Genomic DNA, 27,431 nt, shown 5'->3' on the forward strand with positions numbered 1-27,431 from the left:
ACCTTGTCACCACTAGTTTGGGATGAAATGGTTTGTATTTAATTCATTTATAGGAAATATATATATATATATATATATATATATATATATATATATATATATATATATATATATATATATATATATATATATATATAATAATGTAAAATATTTGTTTTCTAACAATAATGTTGGTAACAAGGTTGAAGCAGGGTAGCCTTGGACACTTAAGATATATCTACGAATAATTAATACAATAAATTAATAAATAAAAAACCCAAAAAGGTATTTATTTTATGGAAAGATAACACAAGCCTTGGTATTGATTAAAAAACAAACAAACAAATATAAACATTAAACTTTAGGTAAAAAATATTCAGTGCCATACAAACAAAATTACATTTGTTGTATAATTCCAGACAAAAAAAATAGAGGACAGCTTGGCATACAGCACATTCACATTAGTGCTGTCAAAAGTACCAACCGCGATACCAAGTCGGTACTGACATTTTAAAAAATATGATGCTTTGAGCACTGTTGAGCAGATTTGTAAACACCTCTGATTGGCCTTTGTGTTCACACACTCATCAGATATGTCTGTGATTGGCTACAATGATCAACGCACGGGAGTGTTTGAAAGCACACTTCGAATATGAAAGCAGGAACTGCTGATAGACACTCCTGTGGGCATCTGTGTAAGCGCTCAGTGAAGAGCGCCATTGATGTCTATTTACAACATGTTTTTGAAGCGTTGATCATTGTAGCCAATCACAGACATATCTGATGAGCGCATGAACACAATCAGAGGTGTTTACGAATCCGCTCAACAGTGCTCAAAGCGTCATATTTTTTAAAATGTCAGTACTGACCGGTATTCAGTAATCCAGGTGTCGTGGTTGGTATTTTTGACAAAACTAATTCACATTTGTTTGGACAGATTATTTGGCACGACAATGACTGTAAAAAAAAAAAAAAAAAGAGCAAATAAAATAAAAGAGCAAACCATTCAGATATTATTCAAATAATTCCCTTTTCAAAAAAAGTTTGCTTTACAAAAGCAACGATTGCACAATAGACCAAAAAACAAAACGCATTATAAAATATTTAAAATGACATGCTTGACATCCACCAAATTAACACCAATTAAAACCAATAAGACTGCTGCAATGTAGAAAAACAATTGTAAAGTGAAATTAAAAATCTGCATTTCTTGCTGGTTCTTCAGATAAAAAGAGAGCTGCTAATTGTTTGGTGTGAGCACAGCATGCAACCGCTGCTGCAGGTTCAACAACATGCCATTCTGGATCAGCTGGGCCAGTGTATTGAAATTGCAATGAGAAAATACCTATCAGTGCACACCCTACTTCTTGGGCTCTAGTGGACCAGTCACCTTGAAGTTTATGCCGTCTCCCGGCAGCGGGGAAGGTATCAATGGACAGAGCCAGCAGATGTACCAGTACTTGCCCAGGCATTCCCTGATGTTGGCCAGCACCCCCAGGCTGTAAGGTTTCCGTGTGGAGTACCACTCACGTGTGGTCTGTCCCCTCAGCATCAGAACCACGTGAAAGAAGAGAAAAGCAGCAACCAGTAGGAAGCCCACTACACAAGTGTCAGCAATGAATGCAAAAGCAAATGCCCGCGCTGTCACCTGTCCTGTGATTGGAGAAAAACAATGTTTATGGTATTTTTGTGACAATTTAAAAGGTGTCATTTAATACATTATTTAATGCATAATTTTATGCACAAACATATTATGACCCCCCCCCCTTTTTTTGCTCTACATATACTAACATACATTTTTTTTTTTAAGTTTTTTTTTAAAGCTGAGTTTTTAAGTATTTTATGCTCACCAAAGCTGCATTTATTTAATCAAAAATCAGTAAAATCAGTATTATTGTGAAACATTTAAAATACATTTCTCCATTTAATACATTTTAAAATGTAATTTATTCCTGTGATGGCAAAGTTGAATTTTCAGCATCATTACTGCAGTCTCCAGTGTCACATGATCCTTCAGAAATCATTCTAATGTGTGGATTTGGTGCTCAAGAAACATTTCATATTATCATTTTCAATGCTGAATTCAGTTGTGCTGCTTAATATTTTTGTGGAAACAATGATATATTACATTATCAGGATACTTTAATGAATAAAAAAGAACATAAATTATTTTATAACTTTATAAATGTCTTTAAGGCCTTGATCAACTTGTCGCATCATTGCTGAATAAAAATATTAATTTCTTTCAAACATAAAAAATAAAAATCCTACAGATCCCAAACTTCTGAATGGTGGTGTAACTAATGCTTTCCAAGACTATTAAGTAGGCCTAATTTTTGCATTTTTAAGATGTCCTAATCTATGTTATATTCATTTAGCAGATTCTTTTATCCAAAGCAACTTACAAATGAGGACTGCCAATATCATCCGACAAGATTAACATGCATAATATTGGATAAACATTGGATGGATAAACATTTCCACAGCACACTCAACTCTAGTTTCAAAAGACAGAGGAAAAAATTGATTTCTTGTGGCATTATGGATTTCTCATAGCAGTAGCAGACACTCATTAGAAACCTCATACTCACCAGAGACGAGCATTATCCAGGGCATGAGCAAAAGCATGACACTGTGAAAAGTAACACCCTCCTTTAGGATGACAATGAAGACCTCGGCATTCATGACTACTGCATAGAGCAGCCCTGCCCACATGAAGAACAAACAGGTCAGGAAATACCGGTAATTACGGAAACCGACACACTGGCCAAAAAACACACAGTGGTGATCACGGCGCAGCACACACACATTGCAATCGTGGCAGTGTGAGCATCGTGGAGGAGTGTGTGTCTCGCAGCTGTAGCAGTACCTGTCATAGAAGAGGAAAATATCACTTAAATGTTTACAGACTTTTGATTGAATTGGCGAATACCACAAAAGTATTAAATAAAACTAAAAACAAACCAATTACCTCCACCCTTGACCCAATACATCTCCTCCAAGAAACACTCCACGGATACTTGGGTTAGTTTTCACGAACAGCGAAGCATTCCAGGTTATATTTCCCAGCATGAAGTACTGAGCGAAGAGATGCATGGCCTTCCATATGGTGGACCACTCCGTCTTCTTCTCTGCTGGCTCAAAAGGAGCCTCCACCAGCACCAGATAGCTGACCTCAGCAGTGATGGAGAACACCAGAAAAGCGTTCAGAACGATAGGCAGATGGCGACTGGTTGACTCCACCTTACACCAAACTCTACTCATGAACCTAGCCATGTTTTCAGCTTTAAATCATCCGCTGCGTGAGACACTACCTGCTTAACCTGTTTTTTTCTACCTGTAAAGCCACTCGATTCTCGTTTGCTCGAATCTGATCACAAAAACAGAAAAATGGCCAATTGAGAGAGACATTAAAATCCTTAAAAAGTCTTTTGGCTAAAGGACATTGTAGAAGCTGCAACAAACAGGAAGTTTTGTAAAGTACGTTAGTTATGAATAGGACACTGCTAACTCTAACACTTTACTTTGAATGCTCCAGTAACATTGTCAACAGATATCGAAGCTAGAAACTATAAAATACTCATACGACTTTATATACATATATAAATTGATACCGACCTGTCATTCCATTCAGAATATCGTTTCGCCAAGAAATACTCTCTCTGCTGGTTGCTGTCTCTCGCACAATGAACTGCTGCTGCAGGCTAACAACATTCGGCACATGACAGGGCTGTGTTACAGCTGAAACGGTCCCTCTAACGTAAACGGCACTCTACAACAGTTCCACGTGGAAATAAGGGGGTTGTACAACTCACTCACACTCTCTCACACACACATACACATATACATACACACACACACACGCGCGCGCGCGTAATGGTTTTTATACTGTACAAACTGTACATTCTATCCCCTACACTACCCCTACCCCTAAACCTACCCATCACAGAAAACATGCTGCATTTTTACATTTTTAATAAAACATTGTTTAGTATGTTTTTAAAGCTATTTTAAATATGAGGACTCATTAAATATTCTCATATTTCATGTTTACGTCATAATACCAGTGTAATACCCATGTTATATAAATGTGTGTCCTCATAAATCTCACACACACACACACACACACACACACACACACACACCATAGCTTAAAGGGTTAGTTTACCCAAAAATGAAAATTCTGTCATTAATTACTCACCCTCATGCCGTTCCACACCCGTAAGACCTTCGTTAATCTTCGGAACACAAATTTAGATATTTTTGTTGAAATCCGATGGCTCAGTGAGGCCTGCATAGCCAGCAATGACATTTCCTCTATCAAGATCCATAAGGTACTAAAAACATATTTGAATCAGTTCATGTGAGTACAGTGGTTCAATATTAATATTATAAAGCGACGAGAATATTTTTGGTGAGCCAAAAAAACAAAATAACGACAGTGATGAAAACACTGCTTCAGGAAGCTTCGGAGCTTTATGAATCAGCGTGTCGAATCATGATTCGGATTACTTGTCAAATCGCAAAACTGCTGAAATCACGTGACTTTGGCGCTTTGAACCGCTGATTCGACACGCTGAAAAAAACCTTTAATTACAAACCCCCGGTTTCACAGACAAGGCTTAAACTAGTCCTAGAATGAAATGCATGTTTGAGCTGTTTTAACTGAAAGCAACTCGCACTGACATGTCAGTGCCATTGTTTTGTCTAAAGATACACATCAGTAATGTTTTTTTCTAGGGTATGTTTATAAAAGCTACTTAAGTAGCCTACCCTAATTGAAATAAGGCCTTTATTTTATATACCAGGTTTAGAAATGAGGACTTCACCAACGGGAGGTTTTTGGAGATTTTGTCAGGTTTTGTATGGGTTTTGCTCACTTCTAGGTACGAAATTTGTCCCCAAAATATGACACACACACACACACACACACACACACACACACAATAAAATAAATTAAAGTTTTAAGTTATTAATTTTACATTCACTGTTACATTTTTAACACAATAAAAATCACATTTAAATCACGTTTAATATATAGACAGACACGATTTTCCTTTGACCACCCCTTTCCTTTCTGACCCCCTTTCGCAACAAATAATCCCTAATCTCATAATCCGCACTGCTGGTTGTTGAGAGCAGATTGCCATTCAGAGCGAGTTTAACATGACATCATTTACAAAGGCTGAGGAGGAGCGCCATGACAATTATCTGAGGAAAGTGTACGAGAATATACAACACAAGTGAGTGACCCCTCGTGTGTTCGTGTGACTTTATTTTGTTCGTTTCGTCCCTGCCCTAGATCTGTTTCTACCTGTCTCGGAGTTATATTTACTCAAGTTCTCTATATAGAATAGTTTAGTTTGTGATGTGGAAGTGTTGTGTGGCACACATTGCTATGATATTGTGAGTTAAATTCTAAGTGAATTCTGATTTCATTGTGTTGTGGTCTGCCGAATCGTTAAAACCCAGGAGAGGGCGCTATTGTGTAGTAAAAAATCTAAATACTAGAGAGATAGTTCACTCAAAACTGACTATTCTGTCATCAGTCATTTACTTTAAAACTATGAAACAAATAACATTACCTGTAGGATGTTATGTAGATTCGTTTTATGGTAAAAAGATGCAATGAAACTGAAACTGCTTATCACATCTCCTTTTGTTTATATGGTTATTTGGTTATAAATCATTCTGTAGTCTGTTTAACTTTACTAACTTTTTCTGAATGTTTATCTGTATCTCTAATATCCAATCTCTGTAGTCAGCGAAGAAGGATGCAGCTCCAGAGTGATTTTCAATCACAACAGCGAAATCATCGCCTGTAAGAAACCTATCCATTCACTGAACATCCTAACATAATTATTTATCGAATTCAGAATTTTAGAATAAATGGAATGTGTTGTCTATGGCATTGTGCTGCTATGAAATGGAATATTTACATGTCTGGCACTATCTTTGCTGTCAAAAATCCTAAAGCCTATCATTTTGGAACCAATGGAATCAAACAAGAATTCTATATGTGAATCAATAAGTTTCTACTGGATAAGCAAGATTTTTCAGGTTATCAAGGAGAATTTGACTTCATTTTTCATCTTGATTTTAGAAGATGCCAGCATTAGTTTTGTGTTTATCGCTTATGAATGATTTAATCATGTTTTTTTGTTGTGATATAGCAACAGGGCTGCCTGGCTGCAGGGTCGCTGGTTGGAGATCAGTGAGCAGGAGCGTAGGGCTCAGATCCATAACCAAAAGCTACTGCAGGACTTTCAGAGGGCACAAGACACACTCAATGACATGTTGGCCCGCACCGAAGCCATGAACAGTATACGGGTAAGCAACCATGCAGGACTTCCTTGCCCCCTGTATTGACAGAATACACCTGTATTGACAGAAAAATGTCCTCGTAATGTCATCTCTCTGATGAAGTGTGCGAGAGTGGGCCAACAATCCCTCCACTCCAGCAACCTGCTAATCACATGAAAACACAATTAGCAAATGACCACAATCCAATTAATTCACAAAGGACAAAAATAAGTCCTCCTCTACATTTTTTCTCATTTGAAATTTCACTCGGATACGTCACAACAAAGAAAGACTATTGCAATTTCCATTTTATGTTTACTTTAATGTTCTACTATGCAACTTTTAAGGATAAATAATGTATAAAGATGTCCCTTTAACAATATAGTGACATGCTGTGTATCACTAAATGTACAATTTTTGTATTTTATTTTCGGAGTGTGCTCTGTATCATAATGCATAGAAAAGCAAATCCATCACATGACCTGCTTTTGTCTTCTTAAAGACAAAATGATTAATTGCAATTTGGTATTGCATGTACATGATTATTTTTTTGTTTTTGAACTAACCTACACATTTGCTCTTTAAAAGGTTCAGTATGAACAGTATCTGGAAGAGAGCTTCCCACAATGGCAGAAAAGACTGAAAGACATAAGAGCTTCTGAAAAGTCCAAGGTGCTTTTTTAAAGGGAAAGTGATGTCTTTTAAAAGGTGTAAACTTGTATTGATTGTGATGTGTGTATCAAGCAGGTACATCAGCACTTAAAGAACTATATTCAGCAGATGGAGGAGGATGAAGGTATGAAGACTGCTCATAGGTCTGACTTTAGAGGCCCTCTATCCTCCAATTCTCCAAATCTATCTCAAACTTCTCACACCATGAAAAACACTCAGACAGCAAAAGGTAATGTGCTTAGCAAATTTCTGTTATATCATCAGCGTTTTTGAGGAAACTGTTAACACTGTCCTCTTTCTTAAGACATCAAGCAAAATGCTGACAGATGCAACCCAAATGGCCATCATCCTTACTATCCACCCTCTTGGTTAACTGGCTCAGAGCCTTTTATTTCCAGACTCCCCCAAAACAATATTCCAAAGGATTACAAAAACCTTCAGAACATTCAAGCCTTAAATCATCCTTACCATTCTTTACCTGGCGATTCACTCCATCAATCACATTCTCCAGTCCAGCAGAAGCCACCATCAATGGACCATCTATGGGCCGGTATAAGGCAAGGGTTTATGCCTACAGCTCACTTCACTCCTGCTGGTGCTTCTTGGCCACGACTTCCTGTGCTGAGCCCCATGATGTGGGGTATGATGGATGTACCAGACCCCAGTGAGGAAAGAATCCAACGCAGTGAGACAGGCAATGAGAAGGTTGCAAAAGAAACACTGAACCCAAATGAGGAGAGTTGCCAGAGACTAAAACATAGGAGGAATGGGAAAGAGAGTGATCGGTCTGAGCTAGACTGTAGGCCAGGTTAGTTTTGTGAAATTTCGTAACTTTACATCGATGCAACTCATTTGGAAAAATATTACATGATATTAGTTTAATGTTAACAAACTGTCCTTATAAGTCTGTGTATATTTTGTATGCTTAAAGTGCGTCTATCAACTGACCATGAAGAAAGTAGTGAAGTCATGGTTTCTGGGATGCAAAAAAGGGGAAAGAAAAAAAGAGATGGGACCAAATCACACTCCACAGAATATGATAACAATTCTCAAGGGTAAGCCAAATTAACAATAATTCTCACATTTTTATCAATCCATTACCCTTAGGGATTCCAAGATGTAGGTGACTTTGTTTCTTCAGTAGAACACAAATGATGATTTTTAAGTCCAACCGTTGCGGTCTGTCAGTCGTATAATGAAGTGGGAACTTCGTCTCTTAAGAGTCAAAAAACATGCACAGACAAATCCAAATTAAACCCTGCGGCTCGTGGCGACACATTGATGTCCTAAGACACGAAACGATCGGTTTGTGCGAGAAACCGAACAGTATTTGTATAATTTTTTACCTCTAAAACACCACTATGTCCAATTGCGTTCAGCATTCGCTTAGTAAGGTCTGATCGCGCTCTGACAACAGAATTGATGTCTTGCACTCATTGAAGCAAAGCGCGAGAGATCACTTCCGTCATCAGAATGCGTTTTATGACCTCACTAACAGGATGTGCAGGGCAGTTAAAGAAAAAAAAATGATATAAATACTGTTCGGTTTCTCGCACAAACTGATTGTTTCATGTCTTAGGACATCAATGTGTCGTCACGAGCCGCAGGGTTTAATTTGAATTTGTCTGTGCATGTTTTTTTGACGGTTGGAGTTAAAAATCATCATTTGTGTTCTACTGAAGAAACAAAGTCACCTTCATCTTGGATGCCCTAGGGGTAAGCAGATAAACATTTTTGGGTGAACTATCCCTTTAAGTAGCTTTTATAAACATGTCTTTGAAAAAAAAAAAACCTTGTGTGCATCTTGAGACTTTAAGTCTCAAGATATTTTAAGATATGTCAGTACAAGTGACTTTCAGTTAAGACAGCTCAAATATGCATTTTAGTCAGGGGCTTGGCCTTGTCTGTGAAACCGGGCATACGTATATTTACACTGTTGTTTGTTTAAATAAACCATATGATTACTTGCGTTTGATACTTTATTTGAACCTATTATTATTGCCTCTTTGTTATTATATATGTATTTGAAATCATTTTAAAGGGCATTGTTCACTTAGGTCTGTTTTTGTTATCACTAAAAACAATCAGATTACTCGATTAATCATCAAAATAATTGACAGATCACTCGATTACCAAAATAATCATTAGTGACAGCCCTAGATCTTCTGTAAGATTTTGGAAACTATCAAAGCATTCATATCTCTTTGTAACATCTTTCCACAATTATCTGTTGTAGCTCTTCCACTATGTCCCAAGATGCTTCGGATAGCCACTCGGACACAAAAATCAGCAAAATACATAAAAAAACATCTAAGAAGTATAGCAGCAAAGAACCTATTGTCACTAAGAAAAATGTTGATGCAGTGATGCAAGATGAAGAGGAAGACGAACAGGAAGAAAGCAGGAGCCAAGAAATACTTCCAAGTAGTGTAAGCTCAGAAAAGAAAGCTGGATCTGAAGGACTCAACATTAGAGAGGAAGAAGATTTTGAAGGAAATGATGACAGTCATGTTGCAGAAGAGAAAATATGTGATGGAGAAGTTGAAGATGAAGAAGAGGACGAGGAAGGCACAGGTGGAGAAGAGGAAGCAGAATTGGATGATGAAGCACAGGGTGATGATGAAGAAGGGAGTGAGAAAGTGATGGGAAAGAGAGATGGGATTGAACTCAGTGATGGAGAAGAGCCAGAAGGGGGAGGAGATGTTCCAGAGGATATTCCAGATAGCAAAGATGGAGGAGAGACAACGGAGGAAGAGGAGAGAGAGAACAGTTTTCAAGATGGAAAGGAGGCCAGAAAAACTCAAGGAAGTGTAGAGGATGACAAAAAACTTAATACTTCAGACAGAGACATTCACAAAAGGTGTATATTTCAATTTGTGCAAATAACACTGTTCATGAATATTCATCACTTCTTATTTATTTTTAAAATGAATCTTCTCCTCATTGGACTAATACTGACTTTCTGCATAGTCTTGAAGAGTTGTATGCAGATGAGACCGAAGATGAAGAGGTTTGCAATCAAGAAACAGAAGATGATGAAGATGAGGTTGTGGTTGAGAAAGCATACCCCTGGTCAAGAGACCCTTTTGATGATCACACAAAATGCCCTGATGATGAAGATGATGATATTGAAGGCCTTCTCAACCCTGTCAACTCCCAAACACAGAAGTGAGTTTTGTTGTATTCTGTACCGTATTGTATAGGTTTTGCTCATCAGGACTCTTTCTAACCTTTATTTATTCCCATAGGGAGGATGACGTGGAGGAGACAGACCAGTCAGATGGTATGTTTAATTTTGCACATTAAAGCTAGCTGGTTTGCAGTACAAACCTGCAAACTATAAGGTGATTTCAGGATTTGTCATTTTGAGATTGACCCAAGTTTACCCTACTTAAAAACTAAAAACTCAGGACTTGTTAAAGGGGACCTATTATGCCCCTTTTTAGATGTAATTTAAGTCTCAGGTGTCCCCAGAATGTGTCTGTGAAGTTTCAGCTCAAAATACCTCACAGATCATTTATTATACCATGTTGTAAACACCCATTTTTGAGTGCTACCAAAAACATGCTGTTTTCGTGCATGTGTCTTTAAATGCAAATGAGCTGCTGCTCCCTGCCCCCTATCCAGAATAGCGCTTCTTTCATTCACAGCTCCTGCCTGCATTATTCATCATGAAAGTTTATTATCTGCGTGCGTTTTAAAGCTTTATCAGTTTAAACTTATAATTAATAGTTTTCTGAGCACACACATCTGAAGCACACGCACAGAAAGCTGGATGTCAGACAGCACGTCTTGTATTAAACTAACTTCTCTTTCACATTTTATTGTGCTTAAACTGTCAAATACATACAAGGTTGTCAAAAACACACAAAGTTCACATAAACAGTCGGTTATGTCTGTAAATGTAAACAGAAATCGCATGTGTATATTAGATCTGTGGCGCATTTCCTTCAAAAACAAAACTAATCCACTGCATCTTCAATGGCTCAGATGTCGTGAGTTAATGAAGACTGTTATGTTCACTCTTACATCCAACAACAAAACACTGCAATTGCCTACCAGATATTCTTGTCGCTACAGCAGCTCCAGCTTAAGCCCTGGGTATACTTTGGTCGGTCGATATTTTTTAGCGTACGCGCACAGTCAAACGCACAGCCTTGCGAAGTATACTTCACTTGACTCATACGCATACACAGGCGTTTGACACATGCAGAGTTTTGAGCAATCTCTCGCCATGAGTTACAACCCATGTAAATATATTTGTATTCTTTCATGCTAGAGTTGTACAAATGAGGGTACTTTCTAAACTCTGTTTTCTTTATAGGCCTCCATTTTCGCTGTAGCTTGCATGTGTTCCGGGCTGTTCTGTTTATGCAGGTTTTCTTTGATTACCTTGTGAATCGACGGCCCCAGGGCATGGTTGCCACCTTGTGGATAAACTAATTACTGCAAAAACACTGTGTGACCTGCGCGTACAAAATACACTTTGGGCTTTAGAGACAAAAGCAGACTTTGTACAACTCGGTCAGGGCGGGGTCTATGCTAATACGGCAGTTCTGGGTGGGGCCTGTACAAAGTGACATCACTTCGTACAGAATCTGCAAACAGCTTTTACTGAGACACTGCTGAGACACGGCTTGTTCTGAGACACCCATCTATCTATCTACAGTGGGTACAGAAAGTATTCAGACCCCCTTAAATTTTTCACTCTTTGTTATATTGCAGCCAGTTGCTAAAATCATTTAAGTTCATTTTTTTCTTCATTAATGTACACACAGCACCCCATATTGACAGAAAAACACAGAATTGTTGACATTTTTGCAGATTTATTAAAAGAGAAAAACTGAAATATCACATGGTCCTAAGTATTCAGACCCTTTGCTCAGTATTTAGTAAAAGCACCCTTTTGATCTAATACAGCCATGAGTCTTTTTGGGAAAGATGCAACAAGTTTTTCACACCTGGATTTGGGGATCCTCTGCCATTCCTCCTTGCAGATCCTCTCCAGTTCTGTCAGGTTGGATGGTAAACGTTGGAGGACAGCCATTTTTAGGTCTCTCCAGAGATGCTCAATTGGGTTTAAGTCAGGGCTCTGGCTGGGCCATTCAAGAACAGTCACAGAGTTGTTGTGAAGCCACTCCTTCGTTATTTTAGCTGTGTTCTTACAACATTGTCTTGTTGGAAGGTAAACCTTCGGCCCAGTCTGAGGTCCTGAGCACTCTGGAGAAGGTTTTCGTCCAGGATATCCCTGTACTTGGCCGCATTCATCTTTCCCTCGATTGCAACCAGTCGTCCTGTCCCTGCAGCTGAAAACACCCCCACAGCATGATGCTGCCACCACCATGCTTCACTGTTGGGACTGTATTGGACAGGTGATGAGAAGTGCCTGGTTTTCTCCACACATACCGCTTAGAACTTTTTGGCCTTAATTCTATCTTGGTCTCATCAGACCAGAGAATCTTATTTCTCACCATCTTGGAATCCTTCAGGCGGGCTTTCATGTGTCTTGCACTGAGGAGAGGCTTCCGTCGGGCCACTCTGCCATAAAGCCCCGATTGGTGGAGGGCTGCATTGATGGTTGACTTTCTACAACTTTCTCCCATCTCCCGACTGCATCTCTGGAGCTCAGCCACAGTGATCTTTGGGTTCTTCTTTACCTCTCTCACCAAGGCTCTTCTCCCCCGATAGCTCAGTTTGGCCGGACAGCCAGCTCTAGGAAGGATTCTGGTCATCCCATACATCTTCCATTTAAGGATTATGGAGGCCACTGTGCTCTTAGGAACCTTAAGTGCAGCAGACATTTTTTTGTAACCTTGGCCAGATCTGTGCCTTGCCACAATTCTGTCTCTGAGCTCTTCAGGCAGTTCCTTTGACCTCATGATTCTCATTTGCTCTGACATGCACTGTGAGCTGTAAGGTCTTATATAGACAAGTGTGAGGCTTTCCTAATCAAGTCCAATCAGTATAATCAAACACAGCTGGACTCAAATGAAGGTGTAGAACCATCTCAAGGATGATCAGAAGAAATGGACAGCACCTGAGTTAAATATATGAGTGTCACAGCAAAGGGTCTGAATACTTAGGACCATGTGAAATTTCAGTTTTTCTTTTTTAATAAATCTGCAAAAATGTCAACAATTCTGTGTTTTTCTGTCAATATGGGGTGCTGTGTGTACATTAATGAGGAAAAAAATGAACTTAAATGATTTTAGCAAATGGCTGCAATATAACAAAGAGTGAAAAATTTAAGGGGGTCTGAATACTTTCTGTACCCACTGCATCTATCTATCTATCTATCTATCTATCTATCTATCTATCTATCTATCTATCTATCTATCTATCTATCTATCTATCTATCTATCTATCTATCTATCTATCTATCATCCATCCATCCATCCATCCATCCATCCATTGTAACAGTGAAATTTGACTAATGGAATGTTATTATTTGCATTTCATATTTTTTTAAATCTTATCTTTTTAATCCAGATCAACACTCTTGTTCAAAAGAGGAAAATCAACCACAGAAGAACCATCCTGCAGCCACAGATGAGTCAGTGGAATCTGATGATGAGTTTGACCACTTCTATGATTAAACCAGAAAGTAGAACATAAAGGTGGGAAATAATGGAAAGAGGAAACAACAATGGATGAATACATTGGACAGAAGCTGCAATAACTCGATGCTTTCAGAAAATGAGCAAGGTGCACACCCTAAACAGCAGCCTCAGACCGACCAGAGAGCCACAAGGCCGAGCAATGAATAGAGGAATCAGATTACAAAGGGATGAAAGAGGAAGAAAGGGATAAATAGATGCTGGGTGTCCCTCATCTTTTTTTTTTTTGTTATTTGCTGGTAGCTTATCTGACTGTCCTGAAAGCACCACACCACTGTCACTCTGCAAACACAGGTGGATCCAGAGATGAAGAGAGAATAATAGAGGAGATGAATAGTGGATGACATTAAATGAAATAGGCCAAGTTATAGATTTTATTCTGAGCAAATGGTGTCACTTTTATAAAACCGAAAAGTTTAATTTCTTTAATCTGTTTTATTTATGTCCTATTGGGAATCAAAGTGTTTGCCCTGAATTCTTCGGCATTAATTTAAATGTAGCCACAGTTTGAGCGCTTTCTCATTCAGATAGGGAGCGTGGCCTGAAGCGAGGGGGATGAGTGGGGGTTCGGACGAAGAGGGGGTGCTAAGGGAAGGAGTACAGGCCTGTCACTGCCTCTGAGTGATGGCTATTTGAACAGGCATATTTACCCGAGCCCTTGTGAAAGGAGACGGAGGGGCACTAACGGAGACGCGCAGGCACAGACAGGCAATAAAAAGCTGGCCACTGTGTAAACAACATGGCCTAGTCTGTTCGACCGCTGCCATGCCAACAGGGTAGCTTCCACTTTTCAGCCAATCACATACCAGCTTTTTGACAAGTGGAACAAAACCCCCATCAGATGTTTTAAGCAGCCATTGACGAAATGTTAATAAAATAGTTGATAGTTTTGGGTAGTTGATGCGATGTGACATGCTGTACCGTTTTTAAACAGCATTTTGTAATTCTTTTATAATTATTGTGCATGCAGCTTTTTTATGACCTATGAATTTTGTACTTTAAAACTGGCACAACACAGGATCATTTATAATGTGAAAGCAAAAAGCTGATCATGAATGATGTAAAGCTTAAATATACACTTTTGAAGTAATTTAATTACATTTATTCCTTTTTATTTATACAATATTTTATGAAATTATTATTTAAAAAATATTTAATTTGTCTTTCTCTTATACAGTAGCTACCATTCAAAAGTTTGGGTTCTGTAAGATATTTTTATGTTTTTAAAGAAGTCTCATATGCTCACAAAAATAAAAAAATACAGTAAAACAGTAATATTGTGAAATATTATTACAATTGAAAAAAAAACAAAAAACAAACTGTTTACTGTCATTTGTTCCTGTGATGGCAAAGCTGAATTTTCCACGTCACATGATCCTTTAGAAATCATTTTAATATGCTAATATAATACATTTCTTATTATTTTTGTTGAAAACAAATATGCTGCTTAATTTTTTTTTTTTTGGTGGAAACAGTGATATATATTTTTCCTTTGATGAAAATAAAGTTCAAAAGAACAGCATTTGAAATATATATTTTTTGTAACATTATAAAAATTATCAATTTAATACATACTTGCTGAATAAAAAGTTTTATTTCTATCAAAACTAGTAGTTTACATTCATATAATTTCAATAAATTACATTGCATTTGGCAGATGATATCATCCAAAGAAGTGACTTATAGTAGTCATAATGATGTTTTTGATACCATAAATTCAACTTTAAGCTATTTTAAGTTTAATAAGACTATACAGATGAGCTGAAGCAAGTTTGACAAACAGTCACCTGGCAGCAGACCCCTTCCTCCCGTCCCACCCCCCTCACAGTCTGCATCCACAGCTGGCCTACTGATGACCTACAGACAGCATCTTCACACTCTAGAAATCACAATTCACACCCCTGTATTGCTTAGAACTGAATACACACACAGCCAGACTATATTTTGAAAGCAACAGCACGGTCATCCATCATATCAGCATACAGCAGGATCTGAAGACGGGCCGACTTCTAAAGAAGACAATTACCATCACAGGAACAGATCAGTCCTGAAATCTCATGAACTCCTCACGTCTCGCCCTCTCTCTGAATCACGGACACACACTGAGGGGTCTGTGGCTTCTGCTCAGATCGCTGTGGGTGTCCCTGTGTCCCATTGTTGAGAAGACACTGCTTTGGGGAGGTCCACCATTAAGACCAGTGTCTTCCTTTTGTTCTCATACACTCAAACACAATCCTGCTTACCCAGGAATCAAAGGTTAGACTAGGAGGGGATGGAGGGGGTCGCAACCTTTCTATTGCCAGTATTCGGCCCATCACACAGTCAAAATCGCAAGCCATGTCTGGACACTACCCATCTTATATCATCAGTAAATCAGTAGTTTGTGCAGTGAGCAGGTTTTTCTACCTGTTAGTGCCATAAATATGCATTTTTATTTTAAACTCATTTACTTGTAAATTAATAGGCATTATTTTTTTTATCATATGTAATTTATTTTTATTTATATTATAATTTTCCTTCCTGTTAAGAGACATGCTAGCACCATGATTATACTTTTATTTCAAACTCATTTAGTAAATATGCATCATATTCTTATATTATTTATTTTATATTCTTATAGTTTTTCTGCCTGTTTAGAGACATGTTAGTATTATACATTCTTATTTACTTTACATTAATATGCATAATATTCCTAAATTTATATCATCTAATTAATTGTCATAACTTATAATTTATTCATTATTTTCATGATTATTTATTGTTCAGAATCTGCTGTTTATGTGTCTTGTCCATTTTATTCATTTTTATTGGTTTCTAAAGGTGGCTACTAGTTTTCAGTGTGGCTGTCTTGGTTAGTGTGAGGAATGTTAGGGCAGGAAATGATGTTTATCTTTTACAATGACAGCAGGACAATGCCTCAGTTGAGTTGATTCTTCCCCAAACACTCTCTTGAGGAATTTAAAAAATGCAGCAGAATAATGTGAAAGCCTGAAAATGTGATTATACTTGCACCTTACACCAGACACGCAAATAACAGAATTAACACCTTTTGAAATGTTTAAAATTTTACTTGAGATTTACAGCAAGGAATTCATGTTGATATGTATCTTCAAACACCTTCAATTCAATTGAATTTATCTGAAACATTCACACAGAGAATCACAGAAATCCTTTAGCATCAGATAACAGATACTTCTCCAGCTATGGGGCGTCCATTAACTAATATATACAGCAATTATAAGTATCTAAAAAGAAACAGATTCATTTTTAATACGCTACAGAAGGATGATCAGGAGGAGCTCAGAAGAGGAGCAGAACACATGCTAAATCCAGGATAGTAAACGGAGTCTCCAGCATACGAGGTGAAGTTGGGATGGGAATTTGTCTGACAGTAAACCGGGTAGCTCACAGGGGTCTCGCAGTACTGGAAGTCCATAAGTCGCGGGACAGAAATGGGGTTTTGGGACGTTGGTTCACAGTGCAAGCTGGTTTCCATAGAGGCTGACGGGGCAGACTGCAGGTTTGGGCTGGACATTGTTGGGAATGGGACACTCAGGGAGTGTGTTGAGATATCTGGAGTCTGGGTAGGAAACAAAGCGTGTGAGTGAGTAAGATGCTGAGGAAGATGGGAAGCAGAAGGTGCTTTGTTGGTTGGATAGGGCGCTGGTAATATGGTTGAATGCTGTGTTGTGGTGTCACTCGAAGGAGGTACAGGTGATTTGCAAGAAGAGATGACTGTCTTGACCTCCACCTTTTTTTTCTTCCCTTCAACTTTCACAGCTTCCCCATCCGAATTTTTCGTTGCTGATGGCGACGTCGCCTTTTGGCACTTGAAGCGCTTCTGGCGACGCATGTAGCAGCCGTTTTCGAACATGTTACCGGAGTCGGGGTGCAGGGCCCAGTACGAGCCTTTCCCTGGCGAGTCCGGCGATCTCGGTACGCGCACGAAGCAGTCGTTGAACGACAGGGAATGGCGGATGGAGTTTTGCCATCGCTGTTGATTCTGTCTGTAATACGGGAAGAGTTGGCGGATCCAGTCGTAGATCTCGTTCAGAGTCAGTCTTTTGGTTGGTGACTGCTGGATTGCCATGCAGATTAGAGAAATGTAGGAATACGGCGGTTTGGCATGGCTTAAGGTCCGTCTGTAAACTGATTTCAGTGCCGGAAACTCAGGTTCATTGGAGCTGCTTTCAACGTATCCTTTGGGATTTGGTGGAGGCAGTATCCCCACTGGGCTTTCAAGCCTCCCGGTGTTTCCCGCAGCTGCTGAATCACACGACGGGCCGTAACTCAGGTAGTGATGCTCTGGGGGGGAATATCCTCTAGGGCCCAGCGGCAGACTGTCTGCTCCATAATACACCTGCAAAAACGAGAAATGATCATTATAATTGAAAAGAACATTATTATTGTAATGTGAGGGACAGAGTCAGAAATATACCAAGGCCTTGTGGCAAAAATCAAAGGTGAAAAAATGTCCCATAAAAATAATTCTGTTATCTTATATTTTATTCAATTCAATTCACATTTATTTGTATAGCGCTTTTCACGATACATATCGTTTCAAAGCAGCTTTACAGGAAATGCATATGTCAACATTATAATTTAGAGTGATCTGTTATCATGTATTAATTTAAACAATGTATTAATTTAAGGTAGAAACAATGGGCTCATTAAAGTAATTAATACATGCTAACAATGATTAGGATAATTTTTTAAAACATAAAATTAGGATAATTTTATGTTTATAAATATATAAATCAAAGGCAATTGTTGTTGTCACTAAAATTATGGCTTTTTCTTTGACAAAAAAACAAAAAAAAATATTAAACTGATTAAATCTAAAACTGAATGAGCTATATAATTAAAAAAAAAAAACTTTATAGTTTGCTGTTCATAGAGTTATGATTGTGTGCATTATTTTGATTTTATAATTAACAGCCATCAAATTTACTGTAGTTCATTTTCAAATAAAGTATGATAGGCTACATAAATGGAAGTATGGTTTATATGGGTAAAAAAACCTACTTTACATAAAGAGAAATACCCCCCCTTTAAAAAGGGCAAATAAAAACAAACAAACAAAAAGGCTAATATACAGTTTGATGTTCTGCCTTATAGGATTGAGTGACCACAAAACCAGTCATAAGTCACGGGTATATTTGTAGCAATAGCCAACAATACATTGTATGGGTCAGAATTATTGATTTTTCTTTTATGCCAAAAATTATTAGGATATTAAGTAAAGATCATGTTCCATGAAGATATTTTGCCATGAATGTATAAAAAATTTAGTTTTTCTAAGTAATATGCATTGCTAAGGACTTCATTTGGACAACTTTAAAGGCGATTTTCTCAATATTTTGATTTTTTTGCACCCTCAGATTCCAAATTTTCAAATAGTTGTATCTCGGGCAAATCCTAACAAACCATACATCAATGGAAAGCTTATTTATTCAGCTTTCAGATGATGTATAAATCTCAATTTCAAAAAATTGACCATTATGACTGGTTTTGTGGTCCAGGGTCACAAATTTGCTTGCTCTTTGACCATTTTGGTAATGCATTATTTAGGTCATAAATATTAGTATTAACTCAATCGTAGAAACAATGAGCTCATTAAAGTAATTAATACATGTTAACAATGAATAGGATAATTTTTTAAAACATAAAATTGGTATATATTTATATTAAACATATTATTCAATGGCAGTTGTTGTTGAATTTGTCACTAAAATTATGGCTTTTTCTTTGACCAAACAAAAAAAACCTATTAAATCTGATTAAATCTAAAACTGAATGAGCTATATAATTTAAAAGACTTTATAGTTTGCTGTTTATAGTGTTATGATTTTCAAATAGTTGTATCTCGGCCAAATCCTAACAAACCATACATCAATGGAAAGCTTATTTATTCAGCTTTCAGATGATGTATAAATCTCAATTTCAAAAAATTGACCCTTATGACTGGTTTTGTGGTCCAGGGTCACACATTTGCTTGCTCTTTGAGCATTTTGGTAATGCATGATTTGGGTCATAAATATATTAACTCATTAATATTGGACATTGAGTGTGCATCATTTGGACTTGTATTGCTGATATCTACGTCCATAGATTCCTGCCTAACCTTTATTTCATAACCAAACCTTGGCGCCTTTGGTAACGCCATGTAAATGTATTCTGACCACCCACCCGGACGATAACCCCATTATCCGGCTAGTCCGGCTTTTCTTCTCACCCTTGTTTTGTCTCTTTTTAAGTCACTCACCGTCCGCCTTTTTCTATCTCATGACAGAGGGGTGTTTGGGGGCGCGACTGCTGTTCTCAGTTGTTCTTTTTTCCCCAAATGGACACCGTTCGTAATAATTCGGCCCTTTCAAGTCGGAACCCCGCTTTCGTGTTTCGGATTCCGAAACGCCCCTCTGGTTATGAGCCCGTGCTGGGCCGATTGTAAGTCATACATGAGTGTCAAAGCGCGAGACATTCAACACAATCACAGAGTCAATCAATTAACTGCTGCTAGACCACACACACACACACACACTGACGCAGACAAGATGAAAACACACGTATAACCATGGGAACATTAACGTGACCGCGTCATGCAGATAAAACCTTCAAACGGATTCAAGTCACCTGTTCTAAACTATTATTTTAAAAGGATTCTGTTGTTTTGACTGAAAAAAATATGTTTGAATGAATTAGAATAAAACAACAAGCTATAGGCCTTAATTTAAGATTAGTTTTAAACTAGAGGTGTTTTATGCGTCAAATATGACATATAAACACGTCATTAAAATGAAAAAAAATAAAAGTTAGCAAGTTATAAAATAAAAAAATAATGATTATTAGTTGCTCTATTTAGCTATTTTGGAGAATAAATAGGCTATTTCCTCGCAAAACAACTGAAGTTAACAGTAATTACGAAATATCAGTTATTATAAATGAGAAATGACAGGTAAATTGAATGAAATGTTTTCTCCCATGGGAAACATACCTCGCTGGAGTAATATGACATCCATTGATCGCCTCTCTCACGTTTTACTTCGTCAATCATGTCTTCAGTTATTCAACTAAATAACTAATTGCCAAATAATGCAAAATTCCAGAGTGAATTTGAAATAAATTATATTTAAATCTCAATTTGGATCACAGAGCATTTGGAAATCCCACACTATGTGTGTAAACTGCAGTAGGAGTCCAGTCAGGAAAGTTTGGAAGTGTGTTGCTCCTCACAGACTGAGTCACATATATGAGTGCTGATCTCCCGCCCTCTGACCAGCGTCCTGCCCACCTCCTGCCCTCTGTACCATACACACACTGGCCTACAACACTGCTCTATTGACTTTATTTTATTCAGCAATTACACGCCTTCAATAAAAAGATCATCTGAAATTTTATTGTCTCAAAATGGCCTGACAGTTTTAGGCCTAGCCCAAAACATTGTGTTCAAACGACTTAAAGTAAACGTTCAAGATTCAACAATGGTCAGATTATCTCTTGATAATGTAGTTACATTGTTCAAAGGGCTTGAAATTTCCCTTTCTTTCTTTCTTTCTTTCTTTCTTTCTTTCTTTCTTTCTTTCTTTCTTTCTTTCTTTCAGCTTTATAAGGACTAACAATTGTGGAATTATATGAGAAAACAGAATAATAGTAAAGGAGCTTGGGGCAAAAAACACTAAAATTGACAAAAACTGTCTTTTTGGTTTCACAAAAAGAAAGAAAGAAAGTGTATCTACATATAGGCTAAGTATTAAAAATATTATTTTATTATACTATTAATATTATATTACCACTATTATTATACTAATAATTTTAATGTTCTATTCTAGGTTTAATTATATATATTATCACCTAAATAAGCTGTTTTGTGTTTAATAGTTGCTTTATGTTTAATAGGTAATAAATTGTCAAATCTATGAATGTAATTTGAAAAAAAAAAAAAGATGATAGTTATAGAAAAGAAATGGCCCTTAAAAGGTGAAAACTCTTCCTGAAGTTCAGCAGGCAAATATTGACTCTTAATTATCTCCTGACTCTGATCATCACTGCTATAAAGACGTATATATGTATATAGACCGATATATAATATTCATGTGCATCTATTTTTCGGTCTGTAAGGTTGGCATTGTGTCTCATTCAGTGGTCACAGCTCAGCCCTCTCCCGTCCTCTCCATTGTGAGAGACAGCTGTTTGGCGGATTGGGGGTGTTGGGTGTCATTTTTATTGATGGAAAGCAAACATTTACTCTGTGTGCCATTTAAAAGCACCACCCTCCTCTGCCTGCCCGTTCAGCTCAGCCAATCAGAGGCCTCAAGAAACACTCCTGCTCTCACAAAACAGACTTTATGAGTCGTGTAGGCTATTCATATTGTCAAAAGTGAGCAAAATATTCATAACATCCTTGAAACTTCTACAAATTAAGTTTTTGAAAGAGAAAAACGTTGTGGATTCTTCACATTTCCAGCTGTGCCATCATCATCCCCATGTGGAGGAAATGTTTATCTAGTGCTAAGTGCCTCCTGCTTTAGATGAAATGTTCTTAAAAACAAGGCAATTAATTACATCCTATTCAGACCTACCCAAGGTGTGAAAAATCACAGGAACTTACTGATTAAATCACCAATTAGGCATTAACATGGTAATATCTGAAGACTCCTACTCAAATAAGTAAAGCTTTCTTAAATAAAGATGAAATAAAGTTTAAAGGCATTTTACTGTTCTATACTTTGATGCATATTGATACCAAAAATAGCAAAGTGCTGTTATTCCACCTCAGAAAACACCAAAAAGATTAGCTAAAAGTACCTGAAGATTTAGATAAAAAGAAAATATTTTATAATTGAACTTTTTATAATTAAACTGGAAGATTGTGGTAAGCTCCAGCCTAGATTAAACACTGCTGCAATTGAATAATTTACACTAAATGCTAATTAATTGAAGCTTAAAGGTACGGAAGATGATTAGGGCCAAGCAATAATAAAAAAATAAAACCATCTCGAGATTAAAGTTGTTAAATTTCGAGAAAAAACTCGTTAAATTTCGAGAAAAAAGTCAAGATAAAATGTTGAGAAAAGTCATTAAATTACGAGAAAAAAGTCGTTAAATTACGAGAACAAATTCATTAAATTATGAGAAAAACGTAGTTAAATTTCGAGAAAAAAGTCGAGATAAAATGTTGAGAATAAAGTCATTAAATTACGAGAAAAAAGTCGTTAAATTACGAGAACAAATTCGTTAAATTATGAGAAAAATGTCGTTAAATTGCGAGAAAAAAGTTGAGATAAAATGTTGAGAATAAAGTCATTAAATTAACGAATTTATTCTCGTAATTTAACGAATTTGTTCTCGTAATTTAACAACTTTTTTCTCATAATTTAATGACTTTATTCTCAACATTTTATCTCGACTTTTTTCTCGAAATTTAACGAGTTTGTGCTCGTAATTTAACGACTTTTTCTCGTAATTTAATGACTTTATTCTCAACATTTTATCTCGACTTTTTTCTTGAAATTTAACAAGTTTTTTCTCGTAATTTAATGAGTTTATTCTCAACATTTTATCTCGACTTTTTTCTTGAAATTTAACGAGTTTTTTTCTCGTAATTTAATGACTTTATTCTCAACATTTTATCTTGACTTTTTTCTCGAAATTTAACATTTTTCTCATAATTTAACGAATTTGTTCTCGTAATTTAACAATTTTTTTCTCGTAATTTAATGAGTTTATTCTCAACATTTAATCTCGACTTTTTTCTTGAAATTTAACGAGTTTTTTTCTCGTAATTTAATGACTTTATTCTCAACATTTTATCTCGACTTTTTTCTCGAAATTTAACGACATTTTTCTCATAATTTAACGAATTTGTTCTCGTAATTTAACAATTTTTTTCTCGTAATTTAATGACTTTATTCTCAACATTTTATCTCTACTTTTTTTCTCGAAATTTAACGAGTTTTTTCTAGTAATTTAACGAGTTTATTCTCAACATTTTATTTTGACTTTTTTCTCGAAATTTAACAAGTTTTTTTCTCGAAATTTAACAACTTTAATCTCGAGATGGTTTTATTTTTTTTTATTATTGCTTGGCCCTAATCCTCTTCCGTAGTAAAGGGATAGTTCACCCAAAAAATGAAAATTCTGGCTAGATGTTTTTTTTTTTTTTTTTTTTTTTTTCCTACCATGGTAGTCAATGGGGGGGGTGAGATCTGCTTGGATACAAACATTCTTCCAAATATCTTCCTTTGTGTTCTGCAGAACAAAGACATTTATACAGGTTTGGAACAACTAGAGGGGGAATAAATGATGACAGTATTTTCATTTTTGGGTAAACTATCCCTTTAAGGCAAATAATAATAATAATAATAATAATAAATACATACAAATAATTCTAATAAATCAGCCCATTTCAGTTAGATCTTTTTTTATTTCATGGAAATACAACATTATTATAATTCCTGTTCAGAACCATTTGTTGTACATCGTATTTTCTCCTCTTTTTTTTTGTATTTCAAAACATGATCACTTGTACAACAATATGAACAAAAATCTCATGTCACAAATAGATCCATGATGACAATAAATTACACCTGTCATGCTTTGAGTTTTTAAAACAGCACTTCCTTAAATGTCAAAACATTTTTCCATCATCGCTCACATAGTAACCCTTCCAAGAGCAAGAAAAATCAACTTTTATGCATAAATAGATTACCGGAAAATACCCATTTAATTCAACAGTTATTTAAAAACAGATTAAAATCAATCTGAAAACTCTGAAACTGAAAAAAGGAAATAACAGAATATGATGAGCATTCATGAGGTTACATTTACAATAGCCACATAAATTACAAAATTGAACAGAACGCTTGCCAATCTGTCTAACACTGCTGAAGCAAAGGGCCTGTGAAGGTAAATACTGAAATATCTCTGGAAGTTTTAGTAACTTTGATATTGAAACAATGGATGTCCAACATTTTCCCTTTTTGTCCGTTATTGGTCAAGGTAATGCAGTAGTGCTACTGCAGTCCGTAACAACTAAGAGGTAATTAAAGAGATGTCATCACAGCACAAATCCAGTTATTAGTACTTTAGAATGGTGAACTGCTTCACTAGTTTACACATGGTTATCGTGTATAAAATAGCCCAAATTAACAGTCTGAAGACTGAGATTAAACTGACAGAAAGATAAGTGAGGTTACTTTTCAATAGTTGAGGCAAATACTGATGCCAGTGAAGTACCAATAAAATTAGAACAAGTACTACACGCAAATCTCGACAGCATTTACAATGATGGATGTTACAAATGCAAAGACCTGTAAACCAGTGCTGTAATACAATAAAGAGAACAGAATTCTGTAAACAATTCTGGCCATAAAAATATTTGAAAGGGGAGAAATTATTGGACATTCGTGTCCATAGATGTCAATGTACTCTTGCTTTTTGGTCTGTATGTTACAATACAAACAATATTTGGATATATGGGATTTGTGAGGTACATGCAAATACTATTAGAAATGAAATCATATCTGTATGGGCATGATTAAAAAAACTAAACTGACATCAATCATGTTTTCTCTTAATAGTTATTTATGATCAAAAAGTCATTTAGATTTACTTCTTTTTTTTTTTTTACTAGAACTTAAACAACATTTGTTAAAACTTCCTCTGGTGACCTGGAAATATTTTTAGCAATCCTAAATCTCTCAAACCGGTTTACTTCAAATCTCCTCCAAATGTTACACGGATGCCGGATGTTGATATTCATAAGGGTTAGATAACATCTGGGACAGACTGAGAAATCTACTGTGTGGCGAGACTGGAGGTTTGTCTCTTATTTAAATAAAACTGAGGCAATCTTCAAAGCTCAAAGGCCCTGTACACTACGTTTGAGACCAATGTCACACCAGAGGAAGAATAGGACAGCTGGAAGTCAAAGTTTGTTTAACATGTGGTGGCCAGAGACTGATGTATAGGAGGCTGGAAACAGCGAACATGCTCCACAGTAGAACTGTCTGTCTCCACAGCCTTCATGTACTTGTTGAGGATGGCAAAGATCTCGTTGTTGAGAATCTGATACTTTCTGATGCGGTCTGCCATCTTCTTCAGTGGCTGAAAGTTACACGACAAATAACATTAAATACAGAAGTTGGCGCATTTACGCTACCGTTCAAAAGTTTGGGGTCTATATGATTTTTTTCACTAAAACTGCATTTATTAGATCAAGAATGATAAAAACCGTGATTTTGTGCAATTTTTTTACAATTTAAAACAACAGTTTTAGATTTTAATATATTAATATATTTAATGTAATTTATTTCTCTGATTTGGTGCTCAAGAAACATTTCTTCTTATCAATGCTGAAAACAGTGCTATGGAAGCCCGTTTCCGCCACTAAAAAAAAAAAGCCACAAAAAAAAAAAAAAAAAAAAAAAAAAGATTAATTGTGACTTTATTTCTCAGAATTCTGACTTTTTATCACGCAATTGCGACTATTTCTCAGAATTCTGACTTTATATCACGCAATTGCGACTATTTCTCAGAATTCTGACTTTATATCACGCAATTGCGACTTTATATCTCAGAATTCTGACTTTATATCACGCAATTGCGACTTTATATCTCAGAATTCTGACTTTTTATCACGCAATTGCGACTTTATTTCTCAGAATTCTGACTTTATCACGCAATTGTGACTTTTTTTTCTCAGAATTCTGACTTTATCACGCAATTGCGACTTTATATCCCAGAATTCTGACTTTATATCACGCAATTGCGACTTTATATCTCAGAATTCTGACTTTATATCACGCAATTGCGACTTTATATCTCAGAATTCTGACTTTATATCACGCAATTGCGACTTTATATCTCAGAATTCTGACTTTATCACGCAATTGTGACTATTTCTCAGAATTCTGACTTTTTATCACGCAATTGCGACTATTTCTCAGAATTCTGACTTTATATCACGCAATTGCGACTTTATATCTCAGAATTCTGACTTTATATCACGCAATTGCGACTTTATATCTCAGAATTCTGACTTTATATCACGCAATTGCGACTTTATATCTCAGAATTCTGACTTTATCATGCAATTGCGACTATTTCTCAGAATTCTGACTTTTTATCACGCAATTGCGACTATTTCTCAGAATTCTGACTTTATATCACGCAATTGCGACTTTATATCTCAGAATTCTGACTTTATCATGCAATTGCGACTATTTCTCAGAATTCTGACTTTATCACGCAATTGCGACTATTTCTCAGAATTCTGACTTTTTATCACGCAATTGCGACTTTATTTCTCAGAATTCTGACTTTATCACGCAATTGTGACTGTTTTTCTCAGAATTCTGACTTTATATCACGCAATTGCGACTTTATATCCCAGAATTCTGACTTTATATCACGCAATTGCGACTTTATATCTCAGAATTCTGACTTTATCACGCAATTGCGACTATTTCTCAGAATTCTGACTTTATATCACGCAATTGCAACTTTATATCTCAGAATTCTGACTTTATATCACGCAATTGCGACTTTATATCTCAGAATTCTGACTTTATATCACGCAATTGCGACTTTATATCTCAGAATTTTGACTTTATCACGCAATTGCAACTTTATATCTCAGAATTCTGACTTTATCACGCAATTGCGACTTTATATCTCAGAATTCTGACTTTATCATGCAATTGCGACTATTTCTCAGAATTCTGACTTTATATCACGCAATTGCGACTTTATATCTCAGAATTCTGACTTTTTATCACGCAATTGCGACTTTATATCTCAGAATTCTGACTTTATCACGCAATTGCGACTATTTCTCAGAATTCTGACTTTATATCACGC

At 36.4% G+C, this 27,431-nt stretch overlaps 4 protein-coding genes across 5 annotated transcripts in view; 1 reads left to right on the plus strand and 3 right to left on the minus strand.

Moving 5' to 3' along the window:
* Positions 1 to 240: 240 nt before the first annotated feature.
* zdhhc24 (zinc finger DHHC-type containing 24) lies at positions 241 to 3,800 on the minus strand. Of its 2 annotated transcripts, none has more exons than XM_048176360.1 (4): positions 3,598 to 3,800; positions 2,951 to 3,349; positions 2,571 to 2,848; positions 241 to 1,632 (listed from the first exon to the last, which is right to left on the minus strand). In XM_048176360.1, the coding sequence occupies exons 2-4, from the start codon at positions 3,253 to 3,255 to the stop codon at positions 1,340 to 1,342; spliced, it is 876 nt and encodes a 291-aa protein (XP_048032317.1). In that variant the 5' UTR covers positions 3,256 to 3,349; positions 3,598 to 3,800; the 3' UTR covers positions 241 to 1,339. The 2 variants fall into 2 exon arrangements, with proteins under 2 accessions (XP_048032317.1, XP_048032318.1); XM_048176361.1 differs by having other exon boundaries at positions 2,951 to 3,433.
* Positions 3,801 to 5,098: 1,298 nt separating this feature from the next.
* LOC125259425 (glutamic acid-rich protein) lies at positions 5,099 to 14,739 on the plus strand. Its single transcript, XM_048177053.1, has 11 exons — positions 5,099 to 5,222; positions 5,741 to 5,800; positions 6,153 to 6,309; positions 6,871 to 6,954; positions 7,030 to 7,183; positions 7,259 to 7,762; positions 7,886 to 8,009; positions 9,191 to 9,814; positions 9,925 to 10,122; positions 10,203 to 10,237; positions 13,444 to 14,739. Exons 1-11 carry the CDS (start codon positions 5,146 to 5,148, stop codon positions 13,548 to 13,550), a joined length of 2,124 nt encoding a protein of 707 aa, XP_048033010.1. The 5' UTR covers positions 5,099 to 5,145; the 3' UTR covers positions 13,551 to 14,739.
* A 1,879-nt stretch (positions 14,740 to 16,618) lies between these two features.
* On the minus strand, positions 16,619 to 20,824 carry foxa (forkhead box A sequence). The gene is made up of 2 exons (XM_048177054.1): positions 20,566 to 20,824; positions 16,619 to 17,931 (listed from the first exon to the last, which is right to left on the minus strand). Exons 1-2 carry the CDS (start codon positions 20,623 to 20,625, stop codon positions 16,861 to 16,863), a joined length of 1,131 nt encoding a protein of 376 aa, XP_048033011.1. The 5' UTR covers positions 20,626 to 20,824; the 3' UTR covers positions 16,619 to 16,860.
* A 3,150-nt stretch (positions 20,825 to 23,974) lies between these two features.
* Positions 23,975 to 27,431, minus strand: part of cyfip2 (cytoplasmic FMR1 interacting protein 2) — a 47,699-nt gene continuing 44,242 nt past the window's right edge. Inside the window, exon 29 of the mRNA XM_048175918.1 lies at positions 23,975 to 25,676. Within this exon, the coding sequence (XP_048031875.1) occupies positions 25,509 to 25,676 (168 nt within the window). The 3' untranslated portion in view covers positions 23,975 to 25,508. The remainder of the gene's footprint in view (positions 25,677 to 27,431) is intronic.

This window comes from Megalobrama amblycephala, linkage group LG23 (assembly GCF_018812025.1).
Source record: "Megalobrama amblycephala isolate DHTTF-2021 linkage group LG23, ASM1881202v1, whole genome shotgun sequence".
In the NCBI taxonomy this organism is placed as follows: domain Eukaryota; kingdom Metazoa; phylum Chordata; class Actinopteri; order Cypriniformes; family Xenocyprididae; genus Megalobrama; species Megalobrama amblycephala.